Source organism: Rhizophagus irregularis, chromosome 16 (genome assembly GCF_026210795.1).
Source record: "Rhizophagus irregularis chromosome 16, complete sequence".
In the NCBI taxonomy this organism is placed as follows: Eukaryota; Fungi; Glomeromycota; class Glomeromycetes; order Glomerales; family Glomeraceae; genus Rhizophagus; species Rhizophagus irregularis.
Genome location: NC_089444.1, coordinates 4758525 through 4775524, shown reverse-complemented (window position 1 = coordinate 4775524; position 17000 = coordinate 4758525). Strand labels below are relative to the sequence as shown.

The following is a 17000-nucleotide window of genomic DNA, read 5'->3' as shown; positions in this document are numbered from 1 at the left end:
CAAATTACGAAGTGTAACCTGAATAATCATATCACTTTATCCAATTATCACATAATTCGAAGAAATTATTTGCTTGATCATTAATTACCAAATGAATTCGAAATTGAATATAAATAAACGTGTCATCTATCTGATGAAAAATCGGGATGTTGTAATTTAGCAAATCTTGATGATAAGAGAACATCTACTCATTCTATTTGGTTTCACTCGAACCAAGAACTGAGTTTCAGCTCTGGAACCAACTTTGAGTCGTTCTATTGTAATTTTCTCCTTTTTAGCTAAATTTCAATACTACCAAGAAGATGTTTTGTACAAGTCTAGCACAATTGAAATTGATAATGCACCGCTCCAAATGAGATTTGATTAGCAAATAAATATAATAATTATATCACTTCCAAAATATTTTTTGATTATTTCCTCCGGTTTTGATTTATAATTTATATGTCCATTTTGAAGAGGTATTATCCAAAGGAAGGGAGATCCTTCAGAATATTTGAGACATTTTTAAGATCGGTCGGAGATTGATCATTTTACGCAAAGTCAATGATAACTAGTTTTTTTTTTTTTTTTTTGAAAAAAACTTGTAATAACAATAAATATAACTTAATTATTGTTAATTTAGCAAATAAATTAAAATACAAACAAATAGATAAATTATGATATAAAAATTTTCAATAATTTTTTTTAAGGATTTAAAAACTTTAGTATCATATGTATCATATTAATTTATAAGATGAAATCATGTGAATATAAAATATTAATTTGCTCAGCAGATTGGTTGTGGTTGTGTACAGGAAAGTATCGAAAATCTTACGAATTTTTGCTGTTGCCATTTTCAAATACAATGTCTAATCAAAATACAATGTCTAATCAAAATACAATGTCTAATCAAAATACATTTTCTAATCAAATACATTGCCTAATCAAATACAATGCCTAAATTTCCTAGAAAATTGAAAAAATAATATTTACCGGAATTAAAAACTACACTTAGAGCTTGGACTCGAGTCAGGATGAGTCAACTCGAGTAAAACGAGTCAAGAATTTTTTTGACTCGAAGAGTACTCGAGTCCAGGACTCGAGTCAGGACTCGAGTTAACTTATAGTCATAATGCCAGCAGGAATTACAAATAGGGTTCGGCCGGCACTATCAACCACGTGATTCCGGTTGACTCAAGTCAAGACCACTTCTTTTATCGTTATATCAAAAATTTGTTGTTATACTAATTAAAATTCAAATATACTATAAATATAATATTTATTTCATTTACTCCCGATTTTGTTAATAATTATGATGACGAAATCTTTTGCACAAGGCTTTTTTTTATTTTTCGTTTTAATATAAAGCCGCACGGTTATTTCCTCATTCTTCAAGTTAATAATAAAACTGAAGTTGTTCCCACGTATAAAATTACTTCTGAACTTAAATAAGCAACTAAAAAAGGGAATTAAATAAAGACATTTATAGAAAGAGATCAAGATATCAGTTATCAGTTTGATTGATAATCAAATAATACCAGTAAAAATAAGTATTCTCTCATAGTATATACAGTACGTTCAAATGTTTATACATAGAATTTACATTTTCATTTTGGGTATTCCGATAATTCGGAATTTTTCGGTAATACGCATATTTAACTGGTCAAAATATTGTCTGTTGATTAATTGATTTATTTCACACGAAAATATAATGTGGCATCAATTTGAATTCAGCTGATGATTCAAGAAAATCATTATTTTTCTAAATATGGAAATTGTTGTGATGTCAATCGTTCTTAAAAATGAAAAAGTAGGAAAAAAAAAATTTTTAATTATGATATTCTATATGACGAAATATGCACACTTTCTTTGTCTAACTAAATAAAGTTATATTTTGTTGACACAGGTTTAAGGCGTTCTTGTTTTAACGGCTAACGAGTTATAATTAGCACTTGATTCTATTATTACATATTTATATAATAAAAAACAGTGATCTACGATGCTTTATTTTAAATGTAAAAATGACCATAAAGCCGTTGGTAAAATTATACACACAAATATATGAAAAATGAATATCTTAATTGCTATCTTTTTTTTGATTTTCGCGACATTCACATCATCAACTTTAATAAGACGTCAGGATGCACTCAACGGTTTTAAAGAATGCCAAGGAAATTTCCCAAATAAAATTACTTCACATGAGTTCACTCCCAACCCAATTGTCGCAGGTCAAGTTGTCACTGTTCATATGAAGGGTATCGCAACTGTACCCATTGAAAAAGGTTCGATATATCAGAATACTGTGTTTTATAATAATGAACAAGTGCTACAACATAATGACGACTTCTGCAAGGAAGTCGTTATTCCAAGTGGTTTTACTTGTCCGGTGAAGGGGGATTTTAATTTTGTAAATACTTTCCCTGCGGATACTAGTCCAAACGACCCAAAAAATAGTGTACTTGAATTTTTTGTTCGGATTCTCAGTAAGTTCTTATAAATTATTGGCTTTATAAAATTTTATTCAGTAATAACTTTTTTTTTATATTTTTATATTTTATACAGCATCGAACCCAGACGGGAGAAATCTATCATGTATTGAAGGAAACGTCAAGTTTTCTTATCCTTAATTATCAGCTTAACTTAATTAGCATTTATTTTTAATTTATATTTTAGTATTTTTTAAATAGTTGAAAATTTATTATATGTAATTTCAATTTATATATTGATATTTTTGAATATTTGAATAAACTGTATATTCTTATACTTAACTATGGAATGGGAGGCATGTAATTTATTTATTGACCACGAAAACTGACAATTTTTTTCATCGATCGACTAATACAACACGAGCAAACAACGGGGGCATTTTGTGCCATCATGTCTAGAATTCTGTGGTCCTTCGCTTCACTCCGGACTATTACATGATATTTGGAAAAATTCGCGCCTCAAGTTTTTTTAGATTTCGGTAATCCGGAGTAATATGCATCATATTGTCATTAAAAGTTCTTTGTCTTTTAATTAAATTTGGTAAATACAAAGATGGTTATTATTGATTTTCTAAATATGGATATAGTTATTGTTTCAATCGTTATTTAAAAAAAAAAGTTTTGCCAAGGAAATGATGATCGTACGTCAATTCACATGCTCTTTTCCTTTTTATTTATTGTCTAACTAAATAAAAAAGAATATTAGAGATTTCTTATAAAAATGGTGTCGGTGAGTCGTTGCTTTTATAATTTTCAAACAGATTTTTTAATAAAATGAATAACTTATTTGTTATCTTCTTAATTTTCGTGACACTCGCCTCATCAACTCCGATAAGACGTCAAGATACGCTTAGCGGGTTTAAACCTTGTAAAGGTAATTTCCCAAACGAATTTACCACATATATATATACTCCCAATCCAATTATCATAGGTCAAGAAACTACTGTTCATATTGCTGGTAAAGCAACTGTAACTATTGAAAACGGAGCATTGTTTAAGTTTATGGGATTTTATGAGAATAAACAAATATTCCATTATGATATCAATTTTTGCGAAGCAATTGTCGAACCCAGTGGGTTTAAATGTCCAGTAAAAGATAATTTTGATTTTATCACCAAGTTTTCACCAGATAGTGATTCTAGTGATCCTAAAAATACTATAGAAGAAAATGATATAAAGATAATTGGTAAGATTTTAAATAACATAAAACTTTAACAAATTTTGTTAATTAATAATAACCTTTTATTACATTTTATATAGTTACAAATCCGGACGGTAAAGATTTATTATGTATGGAAGGAAGCATCAAATTTTCTTATCCTTAATTATTAGCTAACATCATTATATAAATTATTACTTAAACGTTGTACATTTTATTTATTTTAGTAATAGATTATTATTTTACAAAAAATGATTTAAAATACTAGCATAAAATAATAAAAATATACGACATTTTTTTCTATAAGATAATAATTTATAATATAATACGTAACCATTTAGCTACGATCCATAAGTCACATGATATTTGGTTGTTTTTTAAAAAAAAAACTCGAACAGTAGAACATCTAAATTCATAATTTAAAAATATTTATCTTAAAAAAATTAAAAGCAGTAAAAAAGAAAAACCCGAAAAAACTCCACATGACTATACGCAAATAATGATTATTGATTTAGTTTCTAAATATGGAAAAAGTTGCGGTGTCGATCGTTCTAATTATGAAATTCAATTTACATCTATTTTCTCACGCCTAAAGTATTTCTAGAGAGAAAATTCTGATACGTCATACATAAAATATGTCTAAAAAAGATAATTAACTAACCTTAAATTCCATTGAAAATATAAATATGTGTAATTCATTCTTTATTCTTTGTCCTATTTTGTTTACGAGTTTAAGGAGCTTTTTTCATATGCTAATTTTGCTAACGGCTAAGGATTAATAAAGAAAGTGAGAAAATTCCCAAAATAAAGAAATGCAAAAATTCTCCAAGGAAAAAAAAAATACAATCTTTTTTGCATAAAATAACGAGACTTAACTTTGGGAATATGCGATATTTTATATAAAACGGTATTATTCTTGTTCTTTTTATTCAAAAATAATTATTTAATACTTTTCATATTTTTACAACCGATTTTAAAATGATTATCTTACTTGTTACTTTCCTGGTTTTCGTCATTCGTCTCGTCAACTCCAATAAGACGTCAAGATGCGCTTAGCGGTTTTAAATCGTGTAAAGATAATTTCCCAAATTGCGAAGCAACTATTCATATTGCCGGTAAAGCAACTGTAACTATTGAAAACGGTGCATTGTATAAGATTACGGGATTTGATGAGAATATACAAATATTCCATCATGAAATCAGTTTTTGTGAAGCGATTGTGACGCTTAGTGGTTTCTCCTGTCCAGTAAAGGAGAATTTTGATTTACCACAAATTTTGTGGAAGTATCATCTCCTAATGACCCTAAAAATACTGTAAAAGAATATTTAATAAGAATACAGAGTAAGTTTTTAACAGAACTTTGACTTTAGTAATTATTTTAATTAATAATAACCTTTTATTATATTTTATATAGTAACAAATCATGTATTGAAGGGAACATCAAAATTTCTTATCCATAATCGATAAGATAAAGTTTATAATAGATTATAATAATTCTATTTTCATTATCAGTTAATAAAGTATTTTTAAAAACATGTTTTCTACGTATAAATATACTTTAAATGCTATTTTTATCTTATATTGTTTTTATACAAATCCACTCATAATCTGTAAAAGTATGGCATATAAAAGCCCCTGAAGCGTACTTTTACATTACAGCATTTAATTAATTTCAGTAATTCGGAATGTTTCGGTAACATGCATCCGTATTTACAGTAATTGATCAAAAATAATAGGATTAAATAATTTGTTAGAACATCTATTTACTGTAACGATTGTACGGATAATAATAATACAAAACGGCTCATATTTTACGGAATTTATCCAATTATTTACATTTTCCGTGAATGGATCCGTGAAAGGCTCATTTTACAGAGTTTTTACAAAAAATAACGGATAAAATTTTTTATAAAGGGGAAATTAAAATTTCGGGTAAAATCGGAAATCTTCGGTACCATTCAATTTTAGGTGCTTTAAACATATTTTGATATTTGTTCAAATTACCTTTGAAATTTTTAAAGGGAGGACGTTAAACTAAAAATTAATTTGGAACGTCCTTATTTGATGATGTCGATCGTACGATATGCACAATTTTCTTTTTCGTTATCTAACCAAAAAAGTCACAAGTAAGACGTACGATTATTATAATAGGATAATTCATATAATTGATATTGATTTTCGCATTATCATCAAACCAATAAACCGCCAAGATGCTCTTAACGGCTTAAAATCGTGCGAAGGGATCTTTCCTAATGAAACAAAATTACTTCATATAATATCCAATTGCCGTGGGTTAATTAATTATTGATCATATGACCGGTAAAGTAACTGTACCCATTGAAAAAGAAGCATCGTTGAAACATTCGATAACATATCAATGAACTAAAGTTAGAACATGAAAATTTTTGTAAATTTATCGTGGTTTCACTTGTCCAGTTACTCTAGTAACGGATGATTTTGATCTTACCGTAAATATTACGGCAAAAGCTATTTCTAATGATCCTAAAAATGCACTTAAATTCTTTACGAGGACGCTTAGTAACATAAAATTTTGACTTTATAAAACTTTGTTCATTAAATACTTTATTATATTTTTTAAATTTTATACGGTCTCAAATCCGGATGGTAAAAAAATTTATCTTGTATTGAAGGAAACGTCAATCCCTGGTTATTAGAACTGTTAAGTTATATGTATTTTCAACTTGTGTAGACTCTTTAAACGTAAATTATATATAATATCTCATTATAAAATATATTCAGTATGCACGTCAAACAACGTTGTTAGCAGTATAATCAATATTCTGCCAAAATGAATATGAACGTGAGTTTATCCCAGTGATAATATAACTTTTTTTTGCAAATAATAGTGAATATTCCATCTACAATTACTGTATACGTAACCCAAGTAAATCCGTGGATAGTTACATGTCTTTTTAAATCCTGCGACAATCCACTAATTTCAGCAATTTTTTTCGTTCATCTTTACATTTTCTGACGCTCTTTAAGAATTCACTATATTCACTATTCATTATCCTTAACATTGGCTGAAATAGTGATTACGTAAATAAATTGCGTCATATGACAATAAGCACAATAAGCGCAGCACTGTAAATGACGGATATCCGTCACATGATTATTTTTTTGTTATTTTGATTGATAGAAACGAGTCTAAAAAAAGAAATAAATACTTAATTTTAATTGAGAATATACTGTAATTATGTATACTTCACTTTTATTCTGTGTCTTTTAACCATAAACATTCTTTAAGCAAGCGTTTGCTTATCAGCAAACGGTTAAAGCGGTTAAAACCATCATGATGCAGGCTTTTTTTCGGGTGGCTTATTTGCGGTGGCTTAATTTCGGGACTATATATGATAATTTATATAAAACGGTATTATCTCGTCCTTATCTCGTTCTTTTTTTTTTAATAAGTTATATAGTAAATGTAAACGATTTATAAAATGAATTTCTTACTTGTCATCTTGGTTTTCGTGGCATTCGTATCATCAACTCCAATAAGACGTCAAAATTTGCACAGTGATCTTAAAACATGCCAAGGACCGAGTTTTGTACAGGAAAATAATCATATGATCTCAATTATAATTATTAATATTACATCATAATGATTCAATCAATGATCGGTCACAAATATTGTCCTTCGAAATCGAACTAACTATTGATTGATCAAACTTATCCAAATTGATCGATCATTTAAATTTCGTGATGAATTTCATTGGTCAAATTTTTTTGTACAACAATAGAAATACTAATATATGTTTATTTAAAATATTTCTCATGATCCCTTTTAAAATTTCCTGGAATTTATAGCCATAAAAACATGGTAATTATAAGTTGCGTAAAAGTATCATATTCACGGAGTTTTTAGAATAAATTATTTGTTATTTTAAAATTTTACAATAAGAAGATAATTTTTATAATGTATTAAATCTTCAAAACTTGATAGCTCACCTTTATACTCCCGCAAAATACTAAAATACTAAGATGAGAGCTGTGAAAAATATTTATTTGATTGCGGTCTATTTTATCGTTATATCTAATATTTTTTTAGACTAATAATATAAAGTCATACCGAAATTTTTTTGGTAGGGTAGTTAGTAAAAAATTCGATTACACGTGATCAATCTCCGACTTTCATCCGTTTATATTGATGCGGAGAATTAACGGAGTATCATCTATCAATAGATAGGCTAGATAACCATAAGTTAATTAAGTAATTAAATAAAAATATTAAAATATTGTCTGAACTGCAAAGCATTTACAATATTGTTGGCTGAATTCCCTATTTAATTGAATAAATTTATATTATTATTATTGATAGCATAAAATTTTCATTTTTCTATTATTCTAAAATAAATCTATCATTCTACTTTTATATGATCATAAAGTTTTCTTTCAAAATTGTTTATTTTATCAATTAATAAAGGGAAGCTAAATAAAGTATATATTTAACGATTTATAAAAATTTAAAATATATATTAACTTTCGGACTACATTGTGAATTGTCTCGGTTCAAAAATTGTAATAGTTATAATTATGGAAATTTATTGATTTTAAAATAGAATTTTTTGTGTAAAGAATATATTCTATAAATGAAATAAAATGAAAATGCAATTACATAATATTTATCGATAATGTATTCATTCAATTATTTTCTTCGATTATAATAAAATGAAAGATTTATAATAAATTCGTATTTAGAAATTTAGAACGTCGAGAAACGCCAAAGAATGATCTATTATACGTCGAATAAATGCCGATCATTATCAAATTTTTTTGTGATCAACCAAGTCATTTGATTCGCTAAGCAGTTAGGCGTGTAATTTACTATTATCACTTCTATTTTTTGAATAAATAAAAAAAAATCAATATTGAATTTTCTAAAATAAAAATCTTTAAACCCATGACTTGTGTAATGGCTTATATTATGACAAAAATGGAATTATTTCGTCATACTATCTAATAGACTATAATAAGATGGACAATGAACAAACGGGAAATTATAGAATACACTATTGTTAATCTGTATCTTTGATCATAGATTTGCTTTTTAAAATGACTATTTCAGGTTAATGTAAATGTGATCATGTTGATCATGTCTTAAATGGGAAATTGATTTGTCGCACAAGAAAAGAAATATCAGATGTCCAAATTATGCATAAATTACATAAATAAGTTGTAAATTTGATAAGCTGTCAAAGTTTTTATAACTTAAGCGCGTCGCGTAATAATTTTGTTATAGTTTCAATAAAAAAAAAAAAGTTTTCTTTCTGGATAACTCCAAAATTTTAATTTATACGATACATATGCCGAATTTGTTAATGTTGATCTTAATCGTTTACTCTATATTCCATCTATTTTTCTATAATATACTTTATACGCCTAATCAGTCATAATTGAGAAGGTCTTTTCTCATCACATATCCAATGAAGAATATTTTTTTGATTGTATAATTGTGATATTACTTTTTCAATTCTCCGTAACATGAACTATAAAATTAACGTATCAGATTTCATCGTTAAGACTTAAGTCGCGTGTTTACCTTCCATCCAAATATATTGTATATATTAAAAGCAATTGTAGTATATAAAATTCGGGATTTTCATGTTTGATATAATTTTGTGGAGTTATATTATATAATAAATTCCAATTTAAACTTTAAATTATTTTCTCCGCGTAAATACCAAGATTCAAATTTGGGTAAATAAAATGGTTTTCATTGTGAATAGTCCATAAAAAAATGAATCAAAGTATATTTATTTTGGAGAGATTTTTTTTAACGATAAAAATGGTTTTGACTGATAAAAATAAGTTATTTGGCACAAATTGATACATACATTCATAATAATATTATATCTGTTCTCAAAAGTAAAAATTATAGGCGATTTGATTCCTCAGAATCTTATAAAAAGAGTGTAAATATTTCCATCAAAAATTTGCCGGTCGTAAAATTTATTTTTATTCGCATTTTTCGTTTACAATTACGTAATTTCTTATGTCACCACCGTATCTTTTCATCGATGGAAACAAAATTTATTTAATCGTAGCGCAACGTTGCATCGAAGTACCCTCCCCTGTTGAATTATCTACGCGATATTATCGTTGCAACGGTTTCATAATTTATCGAGGGCTGTTGCAAAATGTGTTGCGAGGAGAGTTGCTTGTAGACATCTCGAGGTTTGCAGGCGAGACTTGGGAAATCGCTGGTAAAGATTTTCAACAATTTTTTTCTGGTCATGCACGTAATACAAATAGTATTACTGCAAAACGGGCCGAATTTATGCAATTTAAGCAATTTAAGCCTCAAGAATATAATAAAAAACGTAATTATAAGAATAAACAAAATATGGTTTCCGATATCGAACGAGAGGTATTCACTATCGAACGAGAGGTATTAGATATCGAACGGGAGGTATTCGATATCGAACGGGAGGTATTTGATATCGAACGAGAGGTATTAAATATCGAACGAGAGGTATTCATGAGTGAAGTATATGGAAGAAATGTGACGGAGTTCGAATTTATATCTTAAATTCTTTTTTTTTTGAAGATATTTACAAATTAAAAATAATCGTTTTTTTTTCGTAGCAATTTTTTTTTGATATTTAGTTTATTTCGTTAATTTTGTAGTAACATAGTGACTAATAAATATGATTATTATTATAAGGTACTATAATAATATTATGAAAGTTTTTAAAATTAACATAATTCTTTTAAAATAATACATATTACATTGCTATTATATTATGTTACATCATCTTATCCTCTATAACGTATAATCGTATATGCAAAAAAAATTTTACCGGATATTATTTTTTTTTCTTAATAAATAAGCTTTTGTAATTATGCCATACACTAATATAATCGGAATCTTATTTTGCAAAGCAATGATACTATTAAATTACTTTCAAAGTATTGATAAATTTAGCGTACCCTCCCACTTTTGTTATTCCTCTGTAGTAAACCATTTGATTGGACGATCTACAATCACGTTGAACTTACGAAAACGGAAATTAAAATAACAGAATTTTTGAAATATCCACAAATCTAAAATTTATTTTTTAAAAGTATTTATATTAAGCATAATTTTATTTTTACTAGAAAATGAAATATATATATTGTGATAATAAATTAAATATTTCATTGGCAATTATAAATAAGAATTATGTCTAAAGAGTACATTTACTCACACTTTGATCAAACAACTCGAATCTAGAAGGATCTCTTCTGGCTAAGCAAGTTTATTTATTTATTTATTTATTTTATGCAGAGTGGCTGAGCTAGTTTGTCATTTAACTAAACGATGAAATTAATAAACCGCAGTTAGCGTGATTGTAGATCATTAAATCACATGGTTTACTGGGGCACGAATAACCGTTTAAATTATAAAAATAGTAAGGTATAAGCGAAAAAAGTATTTGATTATACCTATTTACATTATGACTCTATCGTGCAACAAAGTGATTAATTATATTTTCCTCCGTTCTGGAACAAAGTTCCTCCTTCATCAGTATTAATTAAAAATAAAAATTCCGATCGGCCAAAAATAATTTAAAATCAGGAAAAATCTGCACCGCAACGAATTCTAAATTTGGATTATGCGGATTACCATGCAGATTATGCGGAAACGGATAGATTTAAAAAATAACATATAATGATATTTCATTTAAATTATTCGATTATGCGCAAATATCATTAAAAGATCCTTATTTTAACGCCACAAATAATAATAAAAAAAAATACCACTTAAGGTTTTTACTAATTCAGAAACGTTCCTTTTTTTCAATGGTTATTATAGAAAGGTTACGACATCATTCTAAAAATTTGAAATTTTTAATTTGGATGAAAAAAAAAACAAGAATGATATTGTTTTTTTTCCATAAAAGCAATTATTTTCTAACGTTCAATAATAAAATAAAAATAAAAATAAATAAATGAACTCATTCATTAAGATGCATTTAGGCATATGAAATCATGTAATGAGTATTGTTTAACTAAAAGAAGTATCCACAGCCCATGAATGAATGTTCATTTGGCTAAATTCTAAAAATAAAGATATTTCAAAAAAGAATCTGAGAAATTTTATTTTTTTTTTAGATTGTTTGTCATTTGATTTCAAGATTTAGATTCGCATATAAAAACGGTATCGTTTCAGTCTTCCTGTTCCCCCCAAAAAATAATATATAATACATATATATATTTTTTCAATTTTTTAAATTACAAAAATAACATGAATCCTACCAGTATTTTTATTATTTTGATTTTAGTGTCGTTCGCAACATCAACTCCAACTCCATTGAAACGTCAGGATCAACTCAATGGATTTACTCAGTGCAAAGGCAGCTTTGCAAATTCAATTACTGCACTAAGTCATACCCCGAATCCAGTTGTCACAGGCCAAAATATTACTGTTCATTTGGCTGGTACAGCAACTGAAATTATTAAACAGGGTACAACGATTGTATATACGGCATATTTTAAGGACGAACCAACCAAAGTAGCATTTCAACATGAACAAGATTTTTGCGAGGTTTTTGTTAAACAAAGTGGATCCGAATGCCCAGTAAAAAAAGGAGATTACTCTTTTACTGCATCTTGGTTCATTGAAAAACATCCTGATGAACCTAAAAATGTAGTTGAATATAGTTTTAATATTTCTGGTACATAAATAATAACATGAATTAATAATGTTTTGGTTTTGCTCTTTAAACCATTTTATATAATACTAATATTTCTTTTTTATTTTATGTAGTATTCGATTCGGATGGTAAAATTTTGTCGTGTGTAAATGGGCCAATAAAAGTTTCCTATTCTTAAATTAAAATTTAGGGTGTCCAGGATAGAACGATCACACCTTTTTCACACTTTTTGTTATTTTTTTCACACTTTTGGTGTGGCCGCATTTTTTGGCAAAGTTTTACATTTTTCACACTATCCGCAGTAAATTGAGTTTTATTGGTCGATTTATGATCACATGATTGGTTTTTATTTATCAAATTTTAAGATAGTGAATTTGAAGTTAAAATTATTATGTTAATTCCAGCCGAAATTACGCTAAATCTGGCCAGAATTAAAAATCGCACCAAACCACACTTTTTGTTTAAAATCCTGGACACTCTAATTATTAAATATAAATTTATATTGTAACTTACTAGCTTCGTTTATGTTTTATATTATATCTTTTAATATATTTTATTTATGTCTAAATCATTCATATTTTTTAACAAGATATAATAAATAAATCAATTATATTACTTACAAAGTTTCATTCTGGGTGTTGTTATATAATATTTATAAATAATTTTTTTTACGAAAAAATTTTAATTTTCTTGTATAACTAATGGAAAAAAAAGAAAACCGGCTCTAATTTTAATATAACTTAAACTCCATTGCAGGAATTATAAACTAGGAAACGGAACCCGTTATGAGCCCGAAGCGAAAAAAGATACTAAATTTTGGTTGCTGACAATTATGGATTGGTCCATAATTAGAATCAATTTTAGAATCGACTACTTTCGATTCTAAAATTCGATTTTTTATTTCGATTAATCGTTTCTAACCGATTGTGCATCATTAAATTTCTGGCCAATAAATTTTATGATCTTGCATTTAAAATAAAACGTTTATTGCACGAATAAACTTATAATTCCGACCAGAATTAAAACTTTAGTACAAAATTTCGCATAACGCAAAGAGCCAATGTCACGTGGTTTTAATTTCGTAATTCTGGCCGGCACTATAGTTTCGATTTTTACGAATTTTCGATTTTGGCAGAATCCCTACTGACAATCACGTGAGTGAACAGAGAAACGCCCATGATTACATACTGTATTATAGAACTTCAAACAATAGCCCTGTTCAAAATCGAAAAAGTTCGGGTTGAGCGACTGACTTGAGTCTGTTCGTTCCATTCGATTTGGTAGTTGGTACAACAGTTCCAAATCTGTTTTACAGCTGATTTCATAATATACGAGATACCCTTAATTTTTACTTCATGCCGAGAGAAACTCGGCAAGATTCGGTATAGTTCAGAATAAAATAAAAACTACACTTGGTACCATTGCTCAGAATCTAACGATCGGTATGTAACATTGTAACTAGGTGTCCCGTATATTATGAAATCAGCTGTAATAGATTTTGATATATACTGACTCAGATCTGGACCGAAGGGACAAACCAATTATGGGACCGAACTGGTTTCGATTTGATTCTGCTCAACTCGGCTTTTTCAATAGTATCAGTACCGAACCGAGCGAGTCGTCCCCATCCCTACATGTAACTGATGTTCAGATACTTTTATAATTATAATCAAATATGATAAAATTCTCAGTACGAATTTATTAATTATTTCTTTAATGTTGTCACATCTGGCAACATATAAAATATAATTTTTACTACAATCGAATTCATGATTTTGTCGAGCACGTGATATTTGCCAATCACATTGGGTGCGTTTACAAATTCATTTAGATCGGATTGAGCCGACGCCTCAATTCAACCCATATTTACAAATTACAAAATCGATTTTGATTTATTTAGATCAGATTTTACTATTAAATTTCCAATCCAGGGTGTACCCCACGATTAAACATACCGTACTACTTTCCACCAACCTACCAGTCCTACCACCACATGTTACCCCCTATGACCCACCTATATAATTTTTTTTTTGATGAAAAATTTTTTTTCATATTAAATTTTCTTTCATATTTCGTTTAAATAATGGAAACAACACTTCATGGCAGTGAAACTTTTAATAAAAATGATAACGCGCAAAATTCTATTAAGGCGAACCTTAAAAACAATAAAAAAAAATCATGGTTTGGTCCAAAAAAATTAAATATATAATTGAAACAAACAAAGAACGTCTTTGAATATTCATTATTATTTAACTTTTAGGTCTAAACTAAAATGTGTTAAGGTGGTATACAAAATTCAAAATCCGACGCTCGTATTTGTAAACACAGATTGGATTGGATTTTATAAGAAACCAAATGGATCGGCAATCCAATCTAAATTCGATCTAAATGAATTTGTAAACGCACCCATTTGAATCTACCAATCATAATAACGAACATTATTTAGTCTTTTTTTTTAAAAAAAAATAATAATTGTTATTTAAAATCAGTTTAAAATTATTTAATACGAAATAATGTTCAGAAAAATTTTCTTAGTAAAAAAAAAAGATTTATTTGATATGTGCAAAGTCGTGATTTCAAGCGAAGAATATGTCGTTATTTCTGGATATAATCAGTCAAATTTAACGTTGCATTGGTATATTTTTCTAAGAAATATCCATTCAATATTTTTTTAAAATCTTTTGTTAAAATGTGCTCTATTTCAATGAAAATTCTGATGGGTCTAATTCGATAAAAATGCTATCACGTGATTGTTGAAAGGACTAGGCTTATCGAGACGCGCCGAATGGTGACTGCTTCAGTTCAGTTTTTATGTTTTAGCGTCGATAAAAACCGGCTAAAAATAATTGAGTAATCGCGTTTTTACGAATCCGATGTTTATAAAATCGAAACGTTAAAACATGAAAATTAATAAAACATAAATATCTAATGACTTTATTTATTATATATGCTTAAAATTATAATTGATTATAAACTGATCTCAATAATCAAATTATAATAATATTTAAAAGTACATAAAATCACAAATATGTAATATTTTTCAATTTCGACTGTACTTCTTCTAATAATTTCCTCAAGTCAACTTCAGCAGGATTACGTTGAATATTAATCTTTTTAAATAAATCTTTCTTCATATCCGGAAATTCATTACTCCATCGACCATCTGTGATCAATTTTTTGACTTCTGCACGAGTTATATCAACATCCGCACAATAATATCTTAAATGAATAAATTTTGTTATAAATATTAATATCAAGTGAGTGATTTTTTATTTTTTTTTTTAAAAAAAAAGAAAAATAATTAAATTAACATACATTACTTCGGGAAACCACTTTTCCAAACGTCTCTGATTTGGTAATAAGTAAAATAACTCAATTTCGGCCAAAATCTTTGCCTTCTGAATTAATAAAAAAACCCTATCATTACTTTTATCAATTTCCAAATTGAGTAATCCAATAAACAAGTTCATAAGATATACAACAATCAAGAATGAGAATAGGACAATTAATATTACGAGTGATGGGTTATTCATATATGTCCAATTGGTCAATGAGCTTGAATCGCCTAGTGGAAAACATCAATAACTCATTTTATAAATATAAAAAAATTAAAATGTTTAACATATAGTAATAATTATATAATACCTGTCAAAAATAAATATACTGCAAAAATTGCAGTTCTGTAATCTATAAACATGTTTGTATTTTCATTAGGCGGTTGAATAATATATGGATTAGAATCAATTGTACCATCATCAAGTACTTTACTATAAGTTGATGCTAAATTCCACGGATTGTTGGGATCATTATTATTTGTACGTTTTTCAAAAGAAAAATCAGTATCTGGTGATAATAGAATAAAAAATGCATGTGCAAAACTAATTATAAGGATAAATAAAATAATTAAAAAATAAAAAATCCGTTTTGCAACAATTACAATAATAGCGAAATATGTGCCAACAGATTCAGATACACTTAAAAATAACAGAAATTTGATGTCTAAAAGGAGGCATGAAAAGGAAAGTAATTGTACATCTTTAATATCAGTTTGAAGCCAGTAAATAGAGGTGTAAACTGGAAGTACATATGCAATTATATCTATAAAATTAATAATAATATTGATTATTACATATTTGTTAAATAAATGTAGATTGTTAAAATTAAATATTTACATACCAAAATAATTCCAAAAATCCTTGATCCAATTAATGGGATCGTAAATAATTTGGCGAATTTCATAATTCAAATGAACAAGTCCGAGTACAATTGAAGCTATCAAAAGGTTTTTTCTAGTATCATCATTAATATATTGCTGAGGAATTGTTGCGACAGCAGTAAAACATCCAAGTAAAGACATAAATAAAATCCAAATTATTATATAATAATTTTTTCCATAAGTATTCCATTTAGAATTAATTAATGCTTCACCATTCCATGTTTTATAGATATCTTCATTTATTGTTCTAACAAATGGACTAGATTGAGGCCAAATTAATTCATATATCCAATTGTAATCTCTTGGATAATTAACAAATTTAATGTAAGGAATCATAAAAGTAACGGTTGGTGTTTTTGTTTGTGTTGTTAGTGCAGATATATAGACCCAGATTTTAACAAAAATATAAAGGTAAAAAGAAATAGGGGAATCAATCTTAAAAAAGTCATTAATAAAATTATTTCCCACAAGTTTTGTTATAAACAAATATGGCGAGATATAT

At 27.4% G+C, this 17000-nt stretch overlaps 6 protein-coding genes across 6 annotated transcripts; all 6 read left to right on the top strand.

The window, feature by feature from the left end:
* Window positions 1–2047: 2047 nt before the first annotated feature.
* OCT59_008689 (uncharacterized protein) lies at window positions 2048–2606 on the top strand (the record flags this gene model as incomplete). Its single annotated transcript, XM_025321026.2, has 2 exons — window positions 2048–2462; window positions 2542–2606. The coding sequence occupies 2 exons, from the start codon at window positions 2048–2050 to the stop codon at window positions 2604–2606; spliced, it is 480 nt and encodes a 159-aa protein (XP_025169948.1).
* A 633-nt stretch (window positions 2607–3239) lies between these two features.
* OCT59_008688 (uncharacterized protein) lies at window positions 3240–3933 on the top strand (the record flags this gene model as incomplete). Its single annotated transcript, XM_025321027.2, has 2 exons — window positions 3240–3651; window positions 3726–3933. The coding sequence occupies 2 exons, from the start codon at window positions 3240–3242 to the stop codon at window positions 3788–3790; spliced, it is 477 nt and encodes a 158-aa protein (XP_025169949.1). The 3' UTR covers window positions 3791–3933.
* A 190-nt stretch (window positions 3934–4123) lies between these two features.
* OCT59_008687 (uncharacterized protein) lies at window positions 4124–5085 on the top strand (the record flags this gene model as incomplete). The annotated part of the gene is made up of 4 exons (XM_066142683.1): window positions 4124–4218; window positions 4663–4870; window positions 4959–4966; window positions 5040–5085. 4 exons carry the CDS (start codon window positions 4124–4126, stop codon window positions 5083–5085), a joined length of 357 nt encoding a protein of 118 aa, XP_065999541.1.
* Window positions 5086–9638: 4553 nt separating this feature from the next.
* OCT59_008686 (uncharacterized protein) lies at window positions 9639–10175 on the top strand (the record flags this gene model as incomplete). The annotated part of the gene is made up of 1 exon (XM_025311609.1): window positions 9639–10175. One exon carries the CDS (start codon window positions 9639–9641, stop codon window positions 10173–10175), a length of 537 nt encoding a protein of 178 aa, XP_025169950.1.
* Window positions 10176–11873: 1698 nt separating this feature from the next.
* Window positions 11874–12460, top strand: OCT59_008685 (uncharacterized protein; the record flags this gene model as incomplete). The annotated part of the gene is made up of 2 exons (XM_025332592.2): window positions 11874–12303; window positions 12396–12460. The coding sequence occupies 2 exons, from the start codon at window positions 11874–11876 to the stop codon at window positions 12458–12460; spliced, it is 495 nt and encodes a 164-aa protein (XP_025169951.1).
* Window positions 12461–14365: 1905 nt separating this feature from the next.
* OCT59_008684 (uncharacterized protein) lies at window positions 14366–14696 on the top strand (the record flags this gene model as incomplete). Its single annotated transcript, XM_066142682.1, has 2 exons — window positions 14366–14463; window positions 14543–14696. The coding sequence occupies 2 exons, from the start codon at window positions 14366–14368 to the stop codon at window positions 14694–14696; spliced, it is 252 nt and encodes an 83-aa protein (XP_065999540.1).
* Between the last annotated feature and the right edge of the window lie 2304 nt (window positions 14697–17000).